Source organism: Pan paniscus, chromosome 4 (genome assembly GCF_029289425.2).
Source record: "Pan paniscus chromosome 4, NHGRI_mPanPan1-v2.0_pri, whole genome shotgun sequence".
In the NCBI taxonomy this organism is placed as follows: domain Eukaryota; kingdom Metazoa; phylum Chordata; class Mammalia; order Primates; family Hominidae; genus Pan; species Pan paniscus.
The window spans coordinates 172441691-172459922 of record NC_073253.2 but is presented as its reverse complement, the minus strand read 5'-3'; the positions used below and the strand labels follow the sequence as shown (position 1 = coordinate 172459922).

Here is an 18232-nt window from a genome sequence, read left to right as displayed (position 1 = left end):
CCCAGATACTTGGGAGGCTGAGGCAGGAGAATCGCTTGAATCCAGGAGGTGGAGGTTGCAGTGAGCCGAGATTGCACCATTGCACTCCAGCCTGGGCAACAGGGTGAGACTCCATCTCAAAAAACAGAACAAAACAAAACACACACATAAAACAAACAAACAAAAAACCACAAAGTGCTCTCCTGGGAGAGGACCTGGCTCCCCATCGGGGATTTCTGCAGCATCTAGGCCCCCTGGGGTGTGTCCCCATCAGACAGCCTGGGTGCTGGTGAAGCTCCCGTGACAACTCCTTCCAGGTTCCTGGGCTAGTCACTTACCCTCTTGCAGCCTGAGTTGGTCTTCACCAGGTTGTTTTGTTGTGAAGGCAAAACATGAGCTAAAGGATGGACCTCAGTAATGTGAACTTCAGTTCACATTGGGGACCTCAGTAAATGTGAATTCCTGCATCTGCAGGGCTGACCTCTGTGCATGCTCTTCTCCCTGGCCCCTAACCCTTTATCATGGGGCAATCCCATTGGTCCCTAACAGTAGCTGGCATCATTGCCGGGCCCACAGAAGTACAGGACTAGGTGAAGGGTGGGCTTGCCCTGCGGGATCTGTTAACTTTGGAGAGACAGCCTATCTCTCACCTCTCTATCCTGGAGAACATGGAAGGGTGTCTCCTCCCACAAGGGAGAAAGTTCTGTGGCTGGTCAGAGAAGGGACACGGGCTTGTCTCCCTACCCCCACCTCTGGCCACACACTGTGAGGGTGCTATGCAGTCCCCTGCCAGGACCACCAATGCCCTGCTGCCAACGCATGCTTTGCTAAGACTATGTGAGACTGTAGGGTCATTTATCAGCTCACTAGGCCAAGGGGATAGAGTGGTGATTAAGATGGACAAGGTCGGCCAGGCGCAGTGGCTCATGTTTGTAATCCCAGCACTTTGGGAGGCCTAGACGGGTGGATCACTAGAGGTCAGGAGTTCGAGATCAGCCTGGCCACCATGATGAAACCCCATCTCTACTAAAAATACAAAAATTAACTGGGCATGGTGGTGCATGCCTATGATCCCAGCTACTCAGGAGGCTGAGGCAGGAGAATCGCTTGAACCCAGGAGGTGGAGGTTGCAGTGAGCCGAGATCGAGCCGCTGCACTCCAGTCTAGGCAACAGAGTGAGACTCCATCTCAAAAAAAAAAAAAAGATGGACAAGGTTTCTACCATCGCAGCATGAGTATCATCATATTGTCAGCACGAGTATCAATCAGTAAACAAGGTAATTGCACAGTGGGATAACTACTACAAATTTAGAAAACTGTCTAGAATGATAGAGAACAGAGTCAGGGAGCCCGTCCCTGGTTATACTGGGTGACTAGAGAAGGATCTTCTGAGGTGTTTAAACAGAGATCTTCAATGAGGCAGGACTTTTGTAGTTGCAGGTCTTAAAAACCTCTCATGGTAACAAGCACAGACACGAAAAGGATTTATTGGCTTGCACAAGGAGAAAAGCAAGGAGTGTTTTATTTCAGGTATAGCTGGATTTCATCAGGAATCTTCCTTCATCTTTTAGTCTTGCTCTCCAGTGTTGGCTGCATTCACATGCAGGTTCGCTCCCTAAGGGTCCTTTCTACAAACCCCAGGAGACGGTAGAAAATGACCGGGACTGGGACTCTGATCGGAACACCTGAAGTCAGAGGACTATGTCTGAACCAAATTCTGGCCAGGGAAAGGTACTACTCTGATTGGCTAGTGGAATGGAGTACTCTGATTGGCCAGTGGAATGGAGTATTCTGATCAGCCAGGCTTGCCAGGGATCCGGTTATGCCAGCCAAACAAAATGGGCTGAGGGGGCAGAGGTGTGAAGCTCCCATAGTGGGACAGGGTGGCTGGCAAACCCCACAGATTTCCAGGAGGAGGAGGAGCCAGTTGACTGCGCACGGGGCAGGTAAGGGGAGTTCCTGGCAGAGGAGACAGCGAGTGCAAAGATTCCAATGAGGAAGGCAACGTGACCTGTTTGAGGCAGTCAGGAGACCCCCCTCACTCTCTCAGGTGCCTTCTCCTGGCCCCTACGCCCCCTAGCTTCCTGTTGCAGCACTTACCTCTCTGGGCTGGAACCCAGTCTGGCTTCTCTCCCCGCAGTCTGGGGCCCTCCTTCTGGGAGGTCCTCCTTGCCTCCCACAGTGAGGGGTTTGGACTTCCAGCTAGACCACCCAGCTAAAGCAGGTAAGAGTGAGAACCTGCCCCTGAGGGGCCAGGTGCGGTGGCTCACGCCTGTAATCCCAACACTTTAGGAGACCGAGGCAGGCGGCTCACAAGGTCAGGAGATCGAGACCATCCTGGCTAATACGGTGAAACCCCGTCTCTACTAAAAATACAAAAAATTAGGTGGGCACGGTGGCGGGGGCCTGTAGTCCCAGCTACTCAGGAGGCTGAGGCAGGAGAATGGCGTGAACCCCGGAGGCGAAGCTTGCAGTGAGCCAAGATCGCCAAGATCACGCCACTGCACTCTAGCCTGGGCGACAGAGGGAGACTCCGTCTCAAAAAAAAAAAGAGAGAACCTGCCCCTGCTACAACAATCAGTGTCCCCCTTATAGACCTTTGGTGCCCTCAAAGGATTCTCCAGTTATGTGTGCAGAGACACTCAGTCCCCAATAGAAGCAGAGAACAGGACCAGAATGATGTACTCAGATCCACAGAGACCACAGTACAACAGCAACATGATGGAGAGGCACAGCTCCCCACAGGGTTCTTCACCCCCACACCTCTCCCCGCCCTCTCTCTCACCTCCACACCATGACAGGTCTCACTCTGTCATCCAGGCTGGAGTGCGGTGGCACGATCTCGGCTCACTGCAACCTTCGCCTTCCGGGCTCAAGCGATCCTCTCCCACCTGTCTCCCGAGTAGCTGGGACCACAGGCATGCACCACCACACCCAGGTAATTTTTTGTATTTTTGGTAGAGAGAGAGTTTTGACATGTTGCCCAGACTGGTCTCAAACTCCTGAGCTCAAGCGATCCACCCCCACCCCCCTTGGTCTCCCAAAGTGCTGGGATTACAGGCGTGAGCCACCTCACCCAGCTCCCATATTCTTAAAAAAAAAAATACTATAAGATATTCACACACCACCCCATATACTGTGCAGTCAGGAAGAGAGGTTCTGAAAACAGGAAGTCAGGAGGCACATCCTGAGGTCCCCAAGAGTTTCCTGGCACTGACCTTGGTGACAGAAGTAGTGTGTTTTGAGGGTGGGGGAAGCCACAGGACAGTCTGGCACACAAGGAAGACAACTCATGGCAGAATAATAATAATTATTATAATAACAGTATCATACATCAAGGACAAACCCAGCTGCCCCAAGCCTACTGCAAAATCTGTATGTACAGTATAGTCTATGTGGGTGGGGTACAGGGCTGCCTGCCTGCACCCTCAGGCCTTACTCATACCAGCTTCCTGAGGAGGGGCCAGCCCCTCCTCTTGCCCCTGTTGAAGCTTGGCACAGGCTGGGGAGGCTGGCACTGCCAACGCCATCCCTCCATGTTGGGCAAGCCTGTTCCAAGGGGCTGGACTCACCTCCCCCATTGTGGCCTGGCTGCAAGGGATTGGGGGTGAGCTTGTTGAGGGACAAGGCGGTGGCAGCTGTGGGGTGTGTCTCATCTGAGTCCCCTTTCCACCCCTACCAGCTCTTCCTGCGGGCCTGCCCATGGCAGGAAGGGGCCAGGGACACTCATGGCACAGACAGGGCATGCAGAGCGGACCCATGGCATGCTCGGCCCGCCGGGTGCCATGCAGCTGTCCTGGACTGTTGGGTAGCTGTCAGAGGGCTGAGTCGGTGGTGGAGTTCAAGGATCCCCCGATGGGCTGGGCTGCTGATTCGGTCTGTGGTGGGGTCTCCTGGGAGCTGGACCCTTGGGCGGGCAGCTGCAGAAATTCTGGAAGTACCAGGTCCTCTTTCCTCAGAAGGCCCCTCTGGTCGTGGGCCCCGCTGCTCTGCACCCGGTTCAGCAGCTCCACCAGGCCTGGAGGCAAGCCACAGCATGAGGGTTCCCCCCGGCAGACCTGCCTATATGCCAGCCCACAATAGTCCTGCTGCCTTACTGTGGCCACTGCCTCCCTGGCCCCAGCACCAATGGCCTGTGGCCCCCTGTTCCAGCCCCTTTGACCCCCCAACCCCCATCCTTCCTGTTCCATGCCCAGTGGCACCCAGCCCCCTGCCTTAGCTCAAGGCTCTCTGATGCCACCCTGAATGGTCCCCAACCCCACTGCCCTAGTCTTTCTGATCCCCAGCTCATCCACCATGTACCTTCGATGTCACAGGTCTGCCGCTTTCCAGTGGCACTACTGGGCACCTTCACCAGAGAACTGGGGGACGCTGGAGGGGGATGGGTGGCCTTGTCCTGAGTTCTAGGTGGGCAGCCCTGCGAGAATATGGGGTCAGAGCCAAAATCGGGAGAGGAGAAGCAGAGGGTGGAAGAGGCCACTCGCCTTTCGCTCACCTGGCTGCGGCAGGGAGATTTGTCACGGGCTTTGGAGATCTTCACACCTGCAGCAGAGAGGGCCACAGTTAGTGTTTGCCTCCCACCTGGACCCCCTTCCTCCTGGGCCACAGCTGTTCCAGACCAAGCCCCGAGGCCAGCGTCCCCTACCTGGAAGAGTGTCCAAAACCAGTCTCTGGGCCGCCACCGAGCTCACTAGCTTCCCCAGATCCAGAGGCTGTTTCTCGCCTGGCTGTGGGGAGAGGTCAGCAGCCCGCGGTACAGGCCTCCGCCCGGCCCCGCCCCGCCCCGCCCCGCCTCGCCTCGCCCCGCCCCGCGGCCCGGCAGCTCACCCGGTGCAGCGCCACCTCTAGCGGGCTCAAGCCGTGCTTCTCCAGAATGGGCTGCAGCGCCTCCTGCAGCCGCTTGGTGGGCTTGGCTGAGATTCGTACCACGCGCTCCAGTGCCGTCAGCTCCAGCCTGCGAGGAACCCTCGGGCAGCAGAGGGCCGGAGGGCCGGCCCCCCGCCAAACCCTTCCCAGGACAAACCCGAGGGGGTGGAGCTTGAACTGCAGAAGGTGGGACAGGCTTGTAGGGGGCGGGGTTTGTCCCAGGGGCGGGGCTAGCACGAGGGGCGGGGCCTGGGGAGCCAGGTAGCTAGAACAGGGCCTGAAGGGAGCGTCAGGACCTGGGACCCAGACTTGGGGGCAGGACACTCACTCGAAGGTGATCCTGTTTTCCAGCCGCACTTCCTGATCCGCCAGCACGGTGCAGTCCTGATCCAGGACCAGGGCCTTCTGTGGATGCCAGGCAGGGTCTAAGAGTCCCTCCCCCAACCCCCAGCCATCCCTGTGGGTCTGAGAACAACTTCACGCCCTCCCATGGCCACCACTGGGCTTCCTAGAGGAAGGGATGGAGGGTGGAAGAGCTGTAGGGGAGCAAATGGGTTAAGGTACCAAGCTGGAGTCCAAGCCCAGGAAAGCCAAGGCCAGGGAGAAGAGTGGCAAGAATGCTGGACATTCTTAGGAAAGGACAGAAATTACGAGAAACGTAGCTGCTGGCATGAAATGATAAGGGGCAGGCCTAGATCCGGGATCTCTGGCCTACTCTTTCTGTGCCAGGACAGGCTCTGCCTCCAGGACAGCTGTCTCATGTCCCTCAGGTGTGTGAAATCTGACCAGACCAGCTGGAAGCATTTCCTCCCTCACCACCCACCTTTGACCAACCACCCTGGCCTGGTCCCATTTTTGACATTTGTCCACTTCTCTCCATTCCCCGCTACTAAGGACACTTCTCGTTTCCTCATTCAAAAAGGGCCCACCCTCAAAACTGCTGTGAAACCAGAGGATGTGAAGCATCTGGCACAATGCCTGGCACACAGTAGGTACATAAACAGTAACTCTCGTGATGACCACCTTCAGAGGCCCCACTGCCTGCTCCAGCCTGATGTGGGGGTTGGGGGCAGCATCTCCCAGGCAGTAGGCTTATGCTGTGCTGCAGGAGCAGGTGGAGTGTGGGTGAGGAAGTTATATTTAGCATGTATGAAAGCCCATCTGGGCTGCTGGCAGCCGCCCTAGCGGCCTGAGAAGAGTGGGCAGAATGCCTCCCACTACTGCCCTCGCACCCCTGCACTCCAGGCCCCTGAACATGCCCCGCAAGTACCCACCTGCAAGCCTTTGCCTAAGCTGTTCCCTCTGCCTGGAATATCCTCCCCCACAGCTCTGCCCATCCACATCTACTGCTGCTTCTTTCATGAAGCCTTCCGGACACCAGCCAGAAATGCCTACCCTCTCCCAAGAGACCTTCTCTGGAGTTTTCACTCTTCCTCCTCCCTGATCACTCCCTGCTTGGCTTACTTTCAGCCTGTGGGCCAGGAGGACAGCCCCAGATCTAGGTTCCTCTCCCCCACACACCTGGCACGGCCTTAGGACTTGTCTACTAGGTAAATGAAATCCCGATGGCCCCCTGGAAGGTAGCATTCTTCCTTGAGATTCCCCTGACTGAATGGTTTCCTTTAAAGCCAGTTTTCCCCTAGGTCTTCTTTAAAGTTTAAGCTAGTTTGCACCTAAAGGAAAAAGTTCATTGGTTAGGTGCAGTTGGGTGCCCCTAGAGGCTAAGGAGGTGAGGGCACCCCACGGATGGCCATTTCCAGGATGGGTCTGTGGGGATGGGAATCTGGACTCTGGGAACGATGAGGGGCAAACCCCAGCTCCAACAGTGGTTCTCTCCAGTTTTACCTCCCTAAGATCACCACAATAGGATGATGGATGAAGGTGGAAACCTGGAAGGACATGAGGTGGGGGGTGGGTGGATGTCTGAGTGAGTGAAAGTTGGTGCTGAGGGTGCTTTGGAGTTGGGTTTAGAACTTGAATTGGGGTTGGAGCCATGACTGAGCAGAGACAGAAATGGAGTTGGGGTCAGGATCAGGAAGGAGGTTAGAGTTGGAGCCAGGTCAGGTTCCCACCTGTTCATTGCCCACCAGGTAGACCTTGATGTCAGGTAGAGAGAGGCCTCGTTTCTCACAGATCCCTGCCAGCATGTCTCGGATGGTGAGGCCAGGTCTGGCCAGGGCCAAGGAGGCTGTGCCATCGGGCAGGTACACACAGCAGTACTTCCCTGGCCGGCTTTCACTTTCACCCTCCGTGCTCCCAAGGCTCTTCCGGTGGCTCTGATTCAGGGCAGGAGTCGGGGAGATTATGTGTACACATGCAAGGGCATGCACACAGGTACACAGAGATAGGTAAGCTTGCTGGGGCTCAAGCATGCACACGCACTCCCAAGGCAGGCAAAGATACGTCCTCCTGCAGGAACACATGTATGCACACCCAGGCATATGGGCACCTAGAGACGGGTCCACCCGCTGATTCCCACACACGTGCTGTGTATACACACCTGGGCGCTGCACATGTGCACACATTTGCCAACTGAGGATGTGTACCCATGACATATATGGGGACCAATATAGTGAGACAAGTAAGGAGGCTGAAGGGTTGGCTACGCAGAGAAAGCTGGGAGACGCAGTAAGGACAGCAACTTGGAATGAGGGCCACCACGTAAATGGGCCTGAGTAGTGACTCTAGCCCATAGAGCATCTTGCCTTCCCCAACAGTCGGCTCACCTCAGATTTGCTGCTGACGAAGGCTAGGAAGCCAAGGTCCAGGCTGGCGGAGGAGTTGAGGGAGCCCTGAGACTCTCGGCGCAAGGCGGCGTTTGCAGTCCCGCCCAGCTCTAGTGAAGAGGAAGCGATGAACGCGAACAGCCCCCCGCCCTCACCCATCCTCTGCGGAAGCCTGTTCCCCACTGGTGGGCCTTGTTTGGAGCCATCCTGCAGGGGCCCAGGTGTAAATTCCTGGGAGCGACACCACCGTTGGAGATTTCCAAACGTCTGAGGTCTAGCCCAAGACCCGAACCACCCAGGGGAGTGTGGTGGTCACTGGGACCTGCGTTTCAATTTTCACAGACTTACAGACTGTGGGCCACGTAGGAGGAAGGGGGCACTCCCCAAATTTAACCAAACTCCCGCCTTCCCCGCATCTCTGTTGCTCGCTCCTGCCCTCACCCCGGCGGAAGGACTTGCGGAGAGGGCGGCCCCCGGGACCCTCAACGGGTGGCAGCTGCCCCAACTCCTCCACACCCAGCGGCAGCGACTTCCCGGGCTTCAGCTTCGGCTTCTGTGGGTACAGGGGAGGCGCTGGCACCGGGCTGGGCCCCAGCCCGCCTGCAGACCGTGGGCACAGACCCGCAGATCTGCACCCGGGGGCGTCCCCTCTTGCACGCGGTCCGCAGGACCCCCTGCCTCGCCCAGTCCATCGCCCAGTCCCACGCACCTTCCTCGTGGCGTCAGGGCTGCCGAGGCGCGAGGAGCCAGGTTCCCGCAGAGGGCGTCCCTCGGCTTCGGCTAGCAGGCACTCGCGGTACAGCGGGGACTTGACGAAGCGCGCATAGCTGTCGAACTTCATCAAGTTGAAGATCTGCGGGGCGACCCCGGAACAGGTGAGCCGGGGCTGGGGTGGGGGCGCTGGGCTGCCTGCACCCAGGCCGGGTCCTTGGGGCTGGCCCCGCCCCAAACCTAGGGCTGGATTTCCCAAGCCCCGCCCCGACCTCAGTTCCTATACCCACCCCCGGGGTCCAGGCCCGCCCCGAGCTCAGCTAGGCTCCGTCTCTAACTGTCCTTCCCCGATGCCTCTGATATCGCCCTCTGAGCTCCGCCCTGCCTGCCCCGGCATTTGGCTCTGTCTCCGCCTCCAAATTTGCCCCCTCCGCTTTGTAGTTCAGACTCCCCGCCAGGGTCCGACCCCGCCCCTGCTCCTTTTGTCTCCCTTTCAAGGCCAATCCCCCCAGGATCGCCCACCTGAAGCTGCTGTGCCCGAAACATGTCCGGCCGGGGCTCGGCCAGCACCTCCTCGCCAAGCCAGGCCTGACGGTCGATGTTCACTGGGCTCAGCGCCTGGCTGGACAGGAACTCCTGGTAGATGTTGCGGGCCTCCTGAGCTAGCTGAAGGAGGAGGGACGGGAGGAGTTGGTCAGGGAGCGTGGCCCCAGTTCCCCTCTCCCCAGCCCTCGGCCCCAGCTCCCCCTTCCCCCACCTGCTGGGTATCGCTGGCCGGGATCTGTTGGAAGCGCTCGCAGGCCTTCCAGAAAGTCACGTTTTCCGCGCTGAACTCCTTCTTCAGGAACTCCTGGGAGGGGAAGGAGGGGGAGGCAGGCAGAGACTCAGAGACACAGAGACCAAACTGGGGGATGTGATCAAAAAGACTGGGACAGAGACAGGGCCAAGAGACCAAGCCAGACAGACAGGGCCAGACAGACAGACGGAGCCAGACCGATCTGAAGACAGGGAGAGAAAATGAGAGGCAGAGACAAGGACAGGGAGAAGGAAGAAAAGTTCCCAGCTGGGAGAAGAGGAAGAGGGTGCTGCAGGAAGGCTAGATGAGGAAGCTGACAGAGGACCCCACTCTGGCCAGCCTGAAGCTCCATCCACGCCCTGCCCTCTCCCGTGTCCCCCCTTCCCTTTCCCTACCCCAGGCTTACAGTGAAGTAAGCCAGGCCCAGCGGGTCCTGCAGCAGCCGCTCGAAGGACAGGGCCCAGCTGGCCACAGGCTGCTCCTCGGTTGGGAAGGGGCTGCTGGGACCACTGGGGAGGCTGTGGATGCTGAGGGAGCTGCCGCGGCCCTCGCCCTGGCCCTGGGGCCCCGTCGTGCTGCTCAGCTCTGCAGGGGGATGGACAAGTCGGGGTGAGCCTTGCTGCCTTCCCCAGCCCCTGGCACAACCCACCCTCCCCCATGCATCCACTCTGCAGCCATGTTCCCTGGAAAGATAGCAGGTGGCAGGGGTGTCCCCACCCATCTCCACCTCCCTCCTCCCTCCCACTCAGCCAGTTCTCCACACATTCTGTCACTTACCTCCATCTGACACAGCCAGAACCTATAAGAGACCCAACAGAGAAAGTCAGACGAGCCCAGTGAGGATTCCCAGGGGACAGTTCTGGGCCCGACTCCCAGGAGCTGGAACTGTGTTCTCCTCTACCTGGACATCCCCGGCCAGGTTCTACTTCGTCAGGGTTTTGCTCAGGCTGCCCCTGGCTCCCCTTCCATCCTGTGCCAACCACTAAGTAGTGGGACTTATGGCAGGTACCTTCTAGCAGCCCCTGGTTCCCTCCTCCCCCAGCCCCTGCTGGGTGAGCCAGGTGTGCATAGCATGGTGGGTAGGAACAGACTTTAGTCTCTGCCACTTACTAGCTGTGTAACTTTGGGCAAGTTAGTTAACTTGTTTGCCTCCATCTGTAATCTGTAAATAGGAGATAATGCCTATTTACAAATGGAGGCAAACCATTTGCTTCCATCTTGATGTAAAGATCAAGTCAGTTTAATATATTCACAGCATTGGCTGGACATGGTGGCTCACGCCTGTAATCCTAGCACTTTGGGAGGCCGAGATGGGTGGATCACCTGAGGTCAGGAGTTCGAGACCGGCCTGGCCAACATGGTGAAACCCAGTCTCTACTAAAAATACAAAAAAAAAAAAAAAAATTAGCTGGATGTGGTTGTGGATGCCTGTAATCCCAGCTACTCGGGAGGCTGAGGCAGGAGAATCGCTTGAACCCAGGAGGCAGAGGTTGCAGTGAGCTGAGATTGTGGCATTGCCCTCCAGCCCGGGTGACAAGAGCAAAACTCCGTCTCAATAACAGAAAATCAAATAAAAATATATCCACAGCATCTAGAACACGGGCCAGCATGTGATATGGGCTGTATAAACATGTGCTGTCTTTGAGGAAGGAGAGGTGTCTCTGCAGCCAGTGATCTTACTATTGCACGTGTTGCCTATTGGGCCCAGAGTCCCATTACCACCGTGGGAGGGCAAAAGATGGTGGTCTATAGTACAGAGCAGTGGTTCTCAAACTTCAGTGCAGAGTGGGAGGACCCCACCTCTGGAGATTCAGGTTCAGTAGGTCCAAGATGGGGCCTGAGGCTGTCCATTTCTACCAAGCTCCCAGGTGATGCTGATGCTACTGGTTCAGGGACTACTCTGTGAGTAGTACTGCTGCAGTAACTAACTCCATCCTTGCCCCCAATGCACAACTCTGGTTTCTCTGGGAATCCCAATCATTAGTGAAACAGAAAAACTCTCCTCTCAAAATGACTCTTGCGGTGGTTTCTCTTGTTTCTCTTTTTACCTCCCTAGCACCTCCTCCAGCTTCCTCGCTATCTCCCACTCATGCAATGTGGCCTCAACCCTTCTCTGGCTCTGTCCTGGGCACTTTGTCCCATCCACAGATCCACAGCTCCAGACACACATAACCAACTTCCTGGTAACAGCTCCAGCGCCTATCACCCCTGACTTGGGGTTAGAGGGCAGGACAGAGGCTCGGGGTGTGCGCGAGGAGGGCAGGGCCAGGCAGCCCAGCGGAGGGGGGCGAGTCCCCCCTCAAATGTCCCACAAGCCCTCAAGCTCCCAAATGGAAGTCCCAAATGGAAGCTCCCTCTGCCTCCACCAAAACACAGTACCAAACCAGCTTCCCTGCCCCCATCTTTCTTCCCATCACCCGGGCTTCCAACATCAGGGCTTGAGTCATCCCCAGTTCCTACTTCCCGCTTACCTCCTACATTTTCACCATGCCCTGTCACAGAAGTTCCTACCACCAGCCCCTTATTCCCATCCCAACTAGAAACAGGCCTGCAAACATCTCCACCCCTGGAAAGCCCCCCAACCCCCACCCTCCTGAATGGAACCTTCCTCTCTGTTTCCTACTCCCACCCTGAGAGTATTCAGGTCACAGGGCGGCCATCTGTGGGCCAGATCCGGTCTGCAGATATGTGGGAAATTACTATTACCTTGGCCCTCTCAGGTTTTATTATTATGATTATTATTTTTATTTAAAGGTATTTTCCACATTTAAAAAGCAAGAGATTTTAAATTCCACTTGCTCTGTGAGACTGTAATGCTCCAGCTCCTTCTCAGCAGGACAACCTTGTCCGGGATTGAGCAGCCACCACCTTCCCCAAAAGGGCTTACACTCCTCTCAGAGGCCTCTGGGGCCAGTTTAATGCATTTGTGTTACTTGTGGAGGCAGTGGGAGGCAGGCTCAAATTTGGGAGGTCAAATTTGTGCTGTGTGACTTTGGACGAGGTACTTAACCTCTCTGTGCCTCAGTTTTTTCCTCTCTAAAAATGGAGCAAATAATGGTCCTGACTTCGAAGGACTGGTGCGATTAAATGAGTGAAATATATATAAAGAACTCAGAACACCATCGGGCGTGTAGTAAATGTTCAAGGAACGTTACTATTAATGTCGTTCTTGTGTCAGTGTTGATGCCTGACCCCGCTACACATTCGAGTTTGCCACTCCCGCCATAGAAGGAAAGAGCACAGGTGTTGGGGGCGGGGAGGGGTCTCTCAGATCCAGATTCAAACCCCAGCCCTGACTTTTTCCAGTTTTACAACTTCGGGCTCCTCCCTGGGCTTCGCTTCCCATCTGGAGCCCGGGGATAAGAAGTTGCAGTGGAGGGCGGCGAGTTAGTGCAGAGCGCGCTGGGCGGGGCGTCGGGCCCAGCGCGCCCCGCCCCCGTCTCCGGCCCCGCCCCTCCTGGCCCTGCTCTCGTGCTCCCCGCTCTGTCCTCCCCGCAGAGTCAAATCCCCCAACGAAAGTCGGTGCTTCCCACGGCGACAGGAGAAAGTCCCCACTCCGAGGGCGGCAGAGGGCTGCGAGGAGGGACGGGACGAAGCCTTTCCCCGCGCGGCCGCAAGGTTCCTCTGCAGCCTGCACCTACCTGCCCGCGCCCGGGCTCCTCCTCCCCCGACTGCACCGCCACGGTGTTCCCAGCCTCGGAGACGCAGTCATCGCCCTCCCCCAGATCCCCGAGAATCACCCGGACTCGCCCCCCTCCGCTGGGCTGCCTGGCCCTGCCCTCCTCGCGCACACCCTGAGCCTCTGTCCTGCCCTCTAACCCCGAGTCAGGGGTGATAGGCGCTGGAGCTGGCGCCAGCCAGCACTTCAATTTTGTTTGGCCCTCACAGGTTTATTTTCCATGTTCTGCTTAACTGAATGTCGTTAAGTGGGGCTGCCTGCTAGATCCTCCCCAGGCCCCACCCCTCCCCACGGTGCCAACCCGGGCCCTTTCCCTGCCCCCGGAGGCACGTTGCGGTTGCCAGGTTACGGCTAAAACCCTACCTGGGCCTGACTAATGAACCCCCTTCAGCCTCACCCATTTCCCTCCCCCTCACCTCCACCCTACACTTCACCGAACTTTTCTATTTTCCCCACACCCCTGCTTCCGGCTTTGCCATTGCCAGTGCCTGGGTATCTGCTCCTGCTCTTCGCTTGGAATTGCTCCCCGATCTCTGCCCGTTGACATTAGTCGTCCCCAAACACCAGGCCCCTTGAGTGCCCCTTCCCACCACGTGCTTATCCACCCATGTCCCGGCCTCTCTCCCCTGCCAGTCTGGTCGCCCCTGGAGTGCTGGCCTGGTTGGTGGGAGGGGTCAGATCTGAACTCCCTCCTCAAGAAGCACCGTCTTTGCCCCGTGCTCCCAAGCAGCCATCAGGACCCTGGCCTTGGCACCCCTTCACTAGGGACTCTCAGCCCCTGAATGCCACCTGTAGCTCTCCATCCTGAGCCTCTCTTGCCCTGACAGTTGTTGATAGCATAGCTGGAGCTGAAATTGAGTAGGGACAGAAATCTGGAGATGGGTGGGAGTGGGGGTGGAATCCAATTCCAGCTCTGCTATTCGGGAACAAGTAACTTCTCTGAGCTTCAGTTTTCCCTGGGTAGCATGGGGCTCAGCACTCCCAATTTCCTGAGGCTGCTGTGAAGCTTGAATGAGGCCCCACGAGTGAAAGCACCAGGCATGCCACAATCAGAGCAGCACCCCACAGCGGAGTGAGGTGCAGGTGTGCGGGGGCCCTGCAGGGGCTCTGGCCTGCCCTGGCTGCCACTGCAGGGCCTGGGGAAGTTGTGTTGAGCAGGGCTGGCCTCCCCTGCTTTAGCCTGCTTGAGAAGAAGTGGTGAGTGAATGGAGAAAAAGGGGAAGAAAGGGCAAGGAAGGGTGTGGTGGCCAGTGACACACGGACCCAGGCTTGGACCTCAGCTGGTCATATTTTTTTCTTAGGAATTTGGTCCTGGGGGAGCTGCTGGCATCTGAAAATGCTAAGGTGAGAGTAAGGCCCCAATTTCCTGAGCTTTGACTGTGTGGCAGTCACCCTCTGGCAGCACACATTCATGTCCTCCCTCCATCTTTACGGGTATCTTGTGTGGCAGGTATTATTACCCCCATTTTACAGATGAGGAAACTGAGGCCCAAAGAAGCCATGCAGCTGAGATGTGGCGGAACTGAGATTAGAACTCAAGTTTGCCTGATTCTGGAGCCTGAGGCCTCCCCACCCTCTACCCAAGCTGACTCCCTTTGTGGACCAAGGAAGCTTGGAGGCCCAGGGCCTCAGCCCTTGGGGCACAGGTGGGCAAGTCTAATCTGGCATGACCTGCTCAGGGGCTCCTCTTGAACTGTGCCCTCTAGAGGGATCAGACCTTGAAGGAGGGCCAATTTTCTGAGCATCTTCTATGCTGGGCACCCTCTACCATCCTCTTGAGGATTTCATCCTAGCTTGAGGGGCTGCAAGACCCTGTCTGGAGATGTCCACACAGAATCTGGGTGTCTGGTCCCTTCAACTTGAACCAGCCTGTGGAGATGACCCCTGGCCTTGCCCCTGTATAAGGCCACCCTGAACTCGAGTGCCCTGAGCTGGACGCCAGGGACAAAGAGAGAGCTGCATGGGCTTTGCCTTGCAGGTCTTCCTGCCACGAGGGGAAGACTAACTAGGCCCTCTGACAGGACAGGCCAGGCTAACTGCCCCTCCAGGCTTAACTCTCAGCCTCCCCTAGGGCCCTGTCCCTGTGTTTGCCCACAGCCAGGCCTATGCCATGCCCTCCCTCCTCCAGCTTGCAGACCCTTTAGGGACCGTCTCCTACAACACGGTGCATGGAGCTAGTGGAGAGTCTTGCTCTGTTGCCAGGCTGGAGTGCAGTAGCACGAACTCGACTCACTGCAACCTCTGCCTCCCAGGTTCAAGCAATTCTCCTGCCTTAGCCTCCCAAGTAGCTGGGACTACAGGCACACACCACCACACCCAGCTAATTTTTTGTATCTTTAGTAGAGAAGGGGTTTCACCATATTGGCCAGGATGGTCTCGATCTCTTGGCCTCATGATCTGCCCGCCTCGGCCTCCTAAAGTGCTGGGATTAGAGGCGTGAGCAACTCTGCCTGCCTCCTCTCTCTCTCCCTCCCTCCCTCCCTCCCTCCCTTCCTTCCTTCCTTCCATCTTTTTTTTTTTTTTTTTTTTTTTTTAATATAGGATCTTGCTCTTTCACCCAGACTGCAGTGCAGTCTGAGTGTGATCACAGCTCACTGCAGACTTTACCTCCTGGGGTCAAACGATCCTCCCACCTCAGTTTCCCAGTAGCTGGGACTACAGGTGCATACCACCATGCCCAGCTAATTAAAAAGAAGATGGGTCCTCACTATGTTGCCCAGGCTGGTCTCAAACTCCTGGGCTCAAGCGATCCTCCTGCATTGGCCTTCCAAAGTGCTGGGATTCCAGGCTTGAGCCACTGCCTGGTATTTTCACCTGTGTCTTTTGTGCCTTGCCAGACTAGGGGGCAGGGACTAGGGCGGATGGGCCTGGGTCGGGAGTGTCTAGGATAGGGGCAGTGGCAGCACCAAGCAGGCACTAAGGAGGGGTTGTTGAATGAATGAGTGAATAAGTACATGAACAAATGAAAAGGTAAAGAGGCTGTGTGAAGACATCCCTAGGAAGGGGGCTGGGAGATGTCTCCAAGTGACAGGTTTCCTTGCAACTGACAAGGAATGCAAGTGACAAGCTGAATGGCAGAGAGGCAAGGCTGACAACTGAAGCTTCCACAGCAGGGAATGATGGTGGCGAGAGGAGAGGTAGGGAAGGACCGGGGCCAGGCAGTTCTGGGGGTTCAGATGCTGACGTTCTACTCTCCGGCTGACCTCGGCACAGCATTTACTTCTCTGAGCCTCCCTTGGGAGGTAACTCATGGAGGGACCAGACATACCTGTTCCCCAGGCGCCCCTCCATCCACATCCCCACCTCAGATCCCAGTGCCTGTCTGGCCCTCCCTGCCCTAGCTGTGCAAGGCCGCAGGAAGCTACTCAGTGACCAGCAGGCAGCCAATCTGTGACCCTCGGGATTCTAAGAGGTGGCACAGAGAGTTCGGAACAGGCCCAGGAAGGGCAAAGATAAACCTGTGTGTGACAGTTCTGAGAGGAGCCGGGGCGTCTGTGGGCTTGATGGAACTGGGGGCAGACCTTGGGGGCACCCTCCCTGCTCTAGGTGACTTTTGAGTAGAGAAGTCACAGGCTGACACAGAAGGGGCAGGGGCTGGGTCTGTCTCTGGGCCCCCTCTGCTGCCCTGTAGTTCTAGGCGCTGTCCCAGAAGCATCAATCCAGTTGCCCTCCCTGGGTGGGCCTGGGGTTAGCCTCCTTGGCTTCCTGGCCCGGTCACCTAGGCAAGGACGAGCCAAGTGTCATGCCTGTGACGTGGGAATGCAAGGGAGGTGGGTTTTCTTTTTGCACTTTCGTGGTGGGGTCGGTACTGCAGACAGTGAGATGGGGGGCTGAGCTGGCTTTGAAGGGTGGCCTCTCTCCCAGCCGGCCAGCCCGGGCTGGGCAGGAAAGAGATGCTGGAAGAAGAGGTAGAGGCAGGTTTTGGGAACTAAGGGGCAGGAGTGGTGATGGGGCTGCCTCAGCTTCTTGGTGAGGCAGGAGATCTTTGAATTGGGGCTGAAAATGTAGGGGGCACTGGGCTGACAATTATGCAGCCTCCACAATGGGTCAAAGGCCTCATATGCATTATTTCACTCTATCATCTCAACAAGCCTTGAACTTCATTCCAACCTCTTCATTTTAGGGATGAGGAAACTGAGAGCTGGCGAGGACCCTCCCTCCAGTAAGAGAGAATAGAACCAGGACTGGAACCCAGGTCTCTATAGAGCCACTGGCTTTGGCCCGTGATACCAGGCTGGGGCCTGGTGGTGGGCCAGGACACTGGCCTTCCTGAGGTTGTTAAGAGGGACTCTTCCAAGTGAGGGGGGATCCCTAGGGAGAGAAGGGAGGCCCAGCACAGCTTGCCCCATCTGCTGAATGAATGAGAAGAGCCAGATCCTCTGAGGGCAGCTCTGATCTGGGGCTAAGCAGCCAGGGAGAGGGTTAAGGGGTGGGGCAGCTGCAGCCAGGGGGATCCTAGTGCTCAGCCCTTCCTGGAATCTCAGGAATAGAACAGGCAGAAGCTGCATCAACCTAGTCTGACCCTGCTGCCCCATCCTGGGCTGCCCAAACAATGCTAGCTCTGGCAGGAAGCCTCTGGAGTAGCTCCGGCTGGAGGACACCGACCCAGCAAGAGCTGCCACTAACATGACCTTGGGCACCTGGAGCAGGGGGTGAGGAGGGGAGGACTCAGGCTGAGCGGGATGTAGGGGCTTGAGCCACTGTGGGGATGGGTGGGGGGCAAGGAGCACATCGAGTGTCCCTGAGACCCTGGGATGCAGCCCCAGATGCAGCAGGTGAGGGAGTGGTGGGGGCTGGACCAGAAGCCTGTGCCCGCTCTGTTCTGGCCTCACTGCCAGGGTTGTACCAGGCTCCCGGCTGGGCCATCTGGAAGGGTCTAGGGGTGAGAGCACCAGGTCCCACCACCTGCTGCTGTCTGTACCCAACTTCTCTCGCCTGCTGGCAGCCCGTGGGCTCTTCCCTGGCCCTGCCGGGTGTGCCTCCTGGGCTCCACCCTGGGTGTGCCCACCCCCTCCTCGTGGCCCTGGCCCGGAGCCCACACTCACCATGCGCCCGTTGGGGACGCCCAGGTGCTTGGGCTTCCCTGGCATGCCGCTGCCGATCAGGGGTCCCCACCGCGGGGGCTGCCCACCATGGGGACTGTGGGCAGCGCCGGCCAGAGCTTGCACGGTGGCGGGCAGGCAGTGGAGAGAGCCCGACTCGGCTCCTGCGGGCCCTCACATCCTGAAACACCGCTCACTACCTCTTTTCTCTGCCACAGGAAGTGTCTCTATAGAAACCAAACCACAGAAAGAAGCAAGGTCTAAGAGAGCGAACGCCTCTTCCTACACACACACGCGCACACACACACACGTTCACGCACACACACGCCACCAACACACTCCTGGCAGCATCCCGCACAGGCACCAACACAAGGCAGAGGCTTCCGTGTGCCCAGCAAGGAGCCCAGCCTGGTCTGGCCAGGACCAGGGAGCT

General features: G+C 57.3%; 2 protein-coding genes across 2 annotated transcripts in view; one reads left to right on the top strand and one right to left on the bottom strand.

Annotated features, from left to right (window-relative positions):
- Positions 1-3274: 3274 nt before the first annotated feature.
- On the bottom strand, positions 3275-18031 carry RGS14 (regulator of G protein signaling 14). Its single transcript, XM_008958292.3, has 15 exons — positions 17803-18031; positions 9856-9877; positions 9485-9663; positions 9040-9132; positions 8805-8948; positions 8281-8424; positions 8013-8124; positions 7572-7681; positions 6918-7121; positions 5174-5250; positions 4807-4933; positions 4625-4706; positions 4475-4521; positions 4282-4396; positions 3275-3997 (listed from the first exon to the last, which is right to left on the bottom strand). The coding sequence occupies exons 1-15, from the start codon at positions 17845-17847 to the stop codon at positions 3795-3797; spliced, it is 1704 nt and encodes a 567-aa protein (XP_008956540.1). The 5' UTR covers positions 17848-18031; the 3' UTR covers positions 3275-3794.
- Positions 8329-18232, top strand: part of LMAN2 (lectin, mannose binding 2) — a 50893-nt gene continuing 40989 nt past the window's right edge. The window contains exon 1 of the mRNA XM_063604312.1: positions 8329-8446. The gene's annotated coding sequence lies outside the window, so the exon portion shown is untranslated. The remainder of the gene's footprint in view (positions 8447-18232) is intronic.

Excerpts from the sequence above, each read along its gene's own strand:
- RGS14 (XM_008958292.3), bottom strand. The coding sequence starts at position 17,847 with ATGCCAGGGAAGCCCAAGCACCTGGGCGTCCCCAACGGGCGCATG. Across the intron at positions 9,878-17,802 it reads GCGTCCCCAACGGGCGCATG|GTTCTGGCTGTGTCAGATGG; the intron begins GTGAGTGTGGGC and ends GGTCTCTTATAG. Across the intron at positions 5,251-6,917 it reads ACCTGGTGGGCAATGAACAG|AAGGCCCTGGTCCTGGATCA; the intron begins GTGGGAACCTGA and ends TGGCATCCACAG.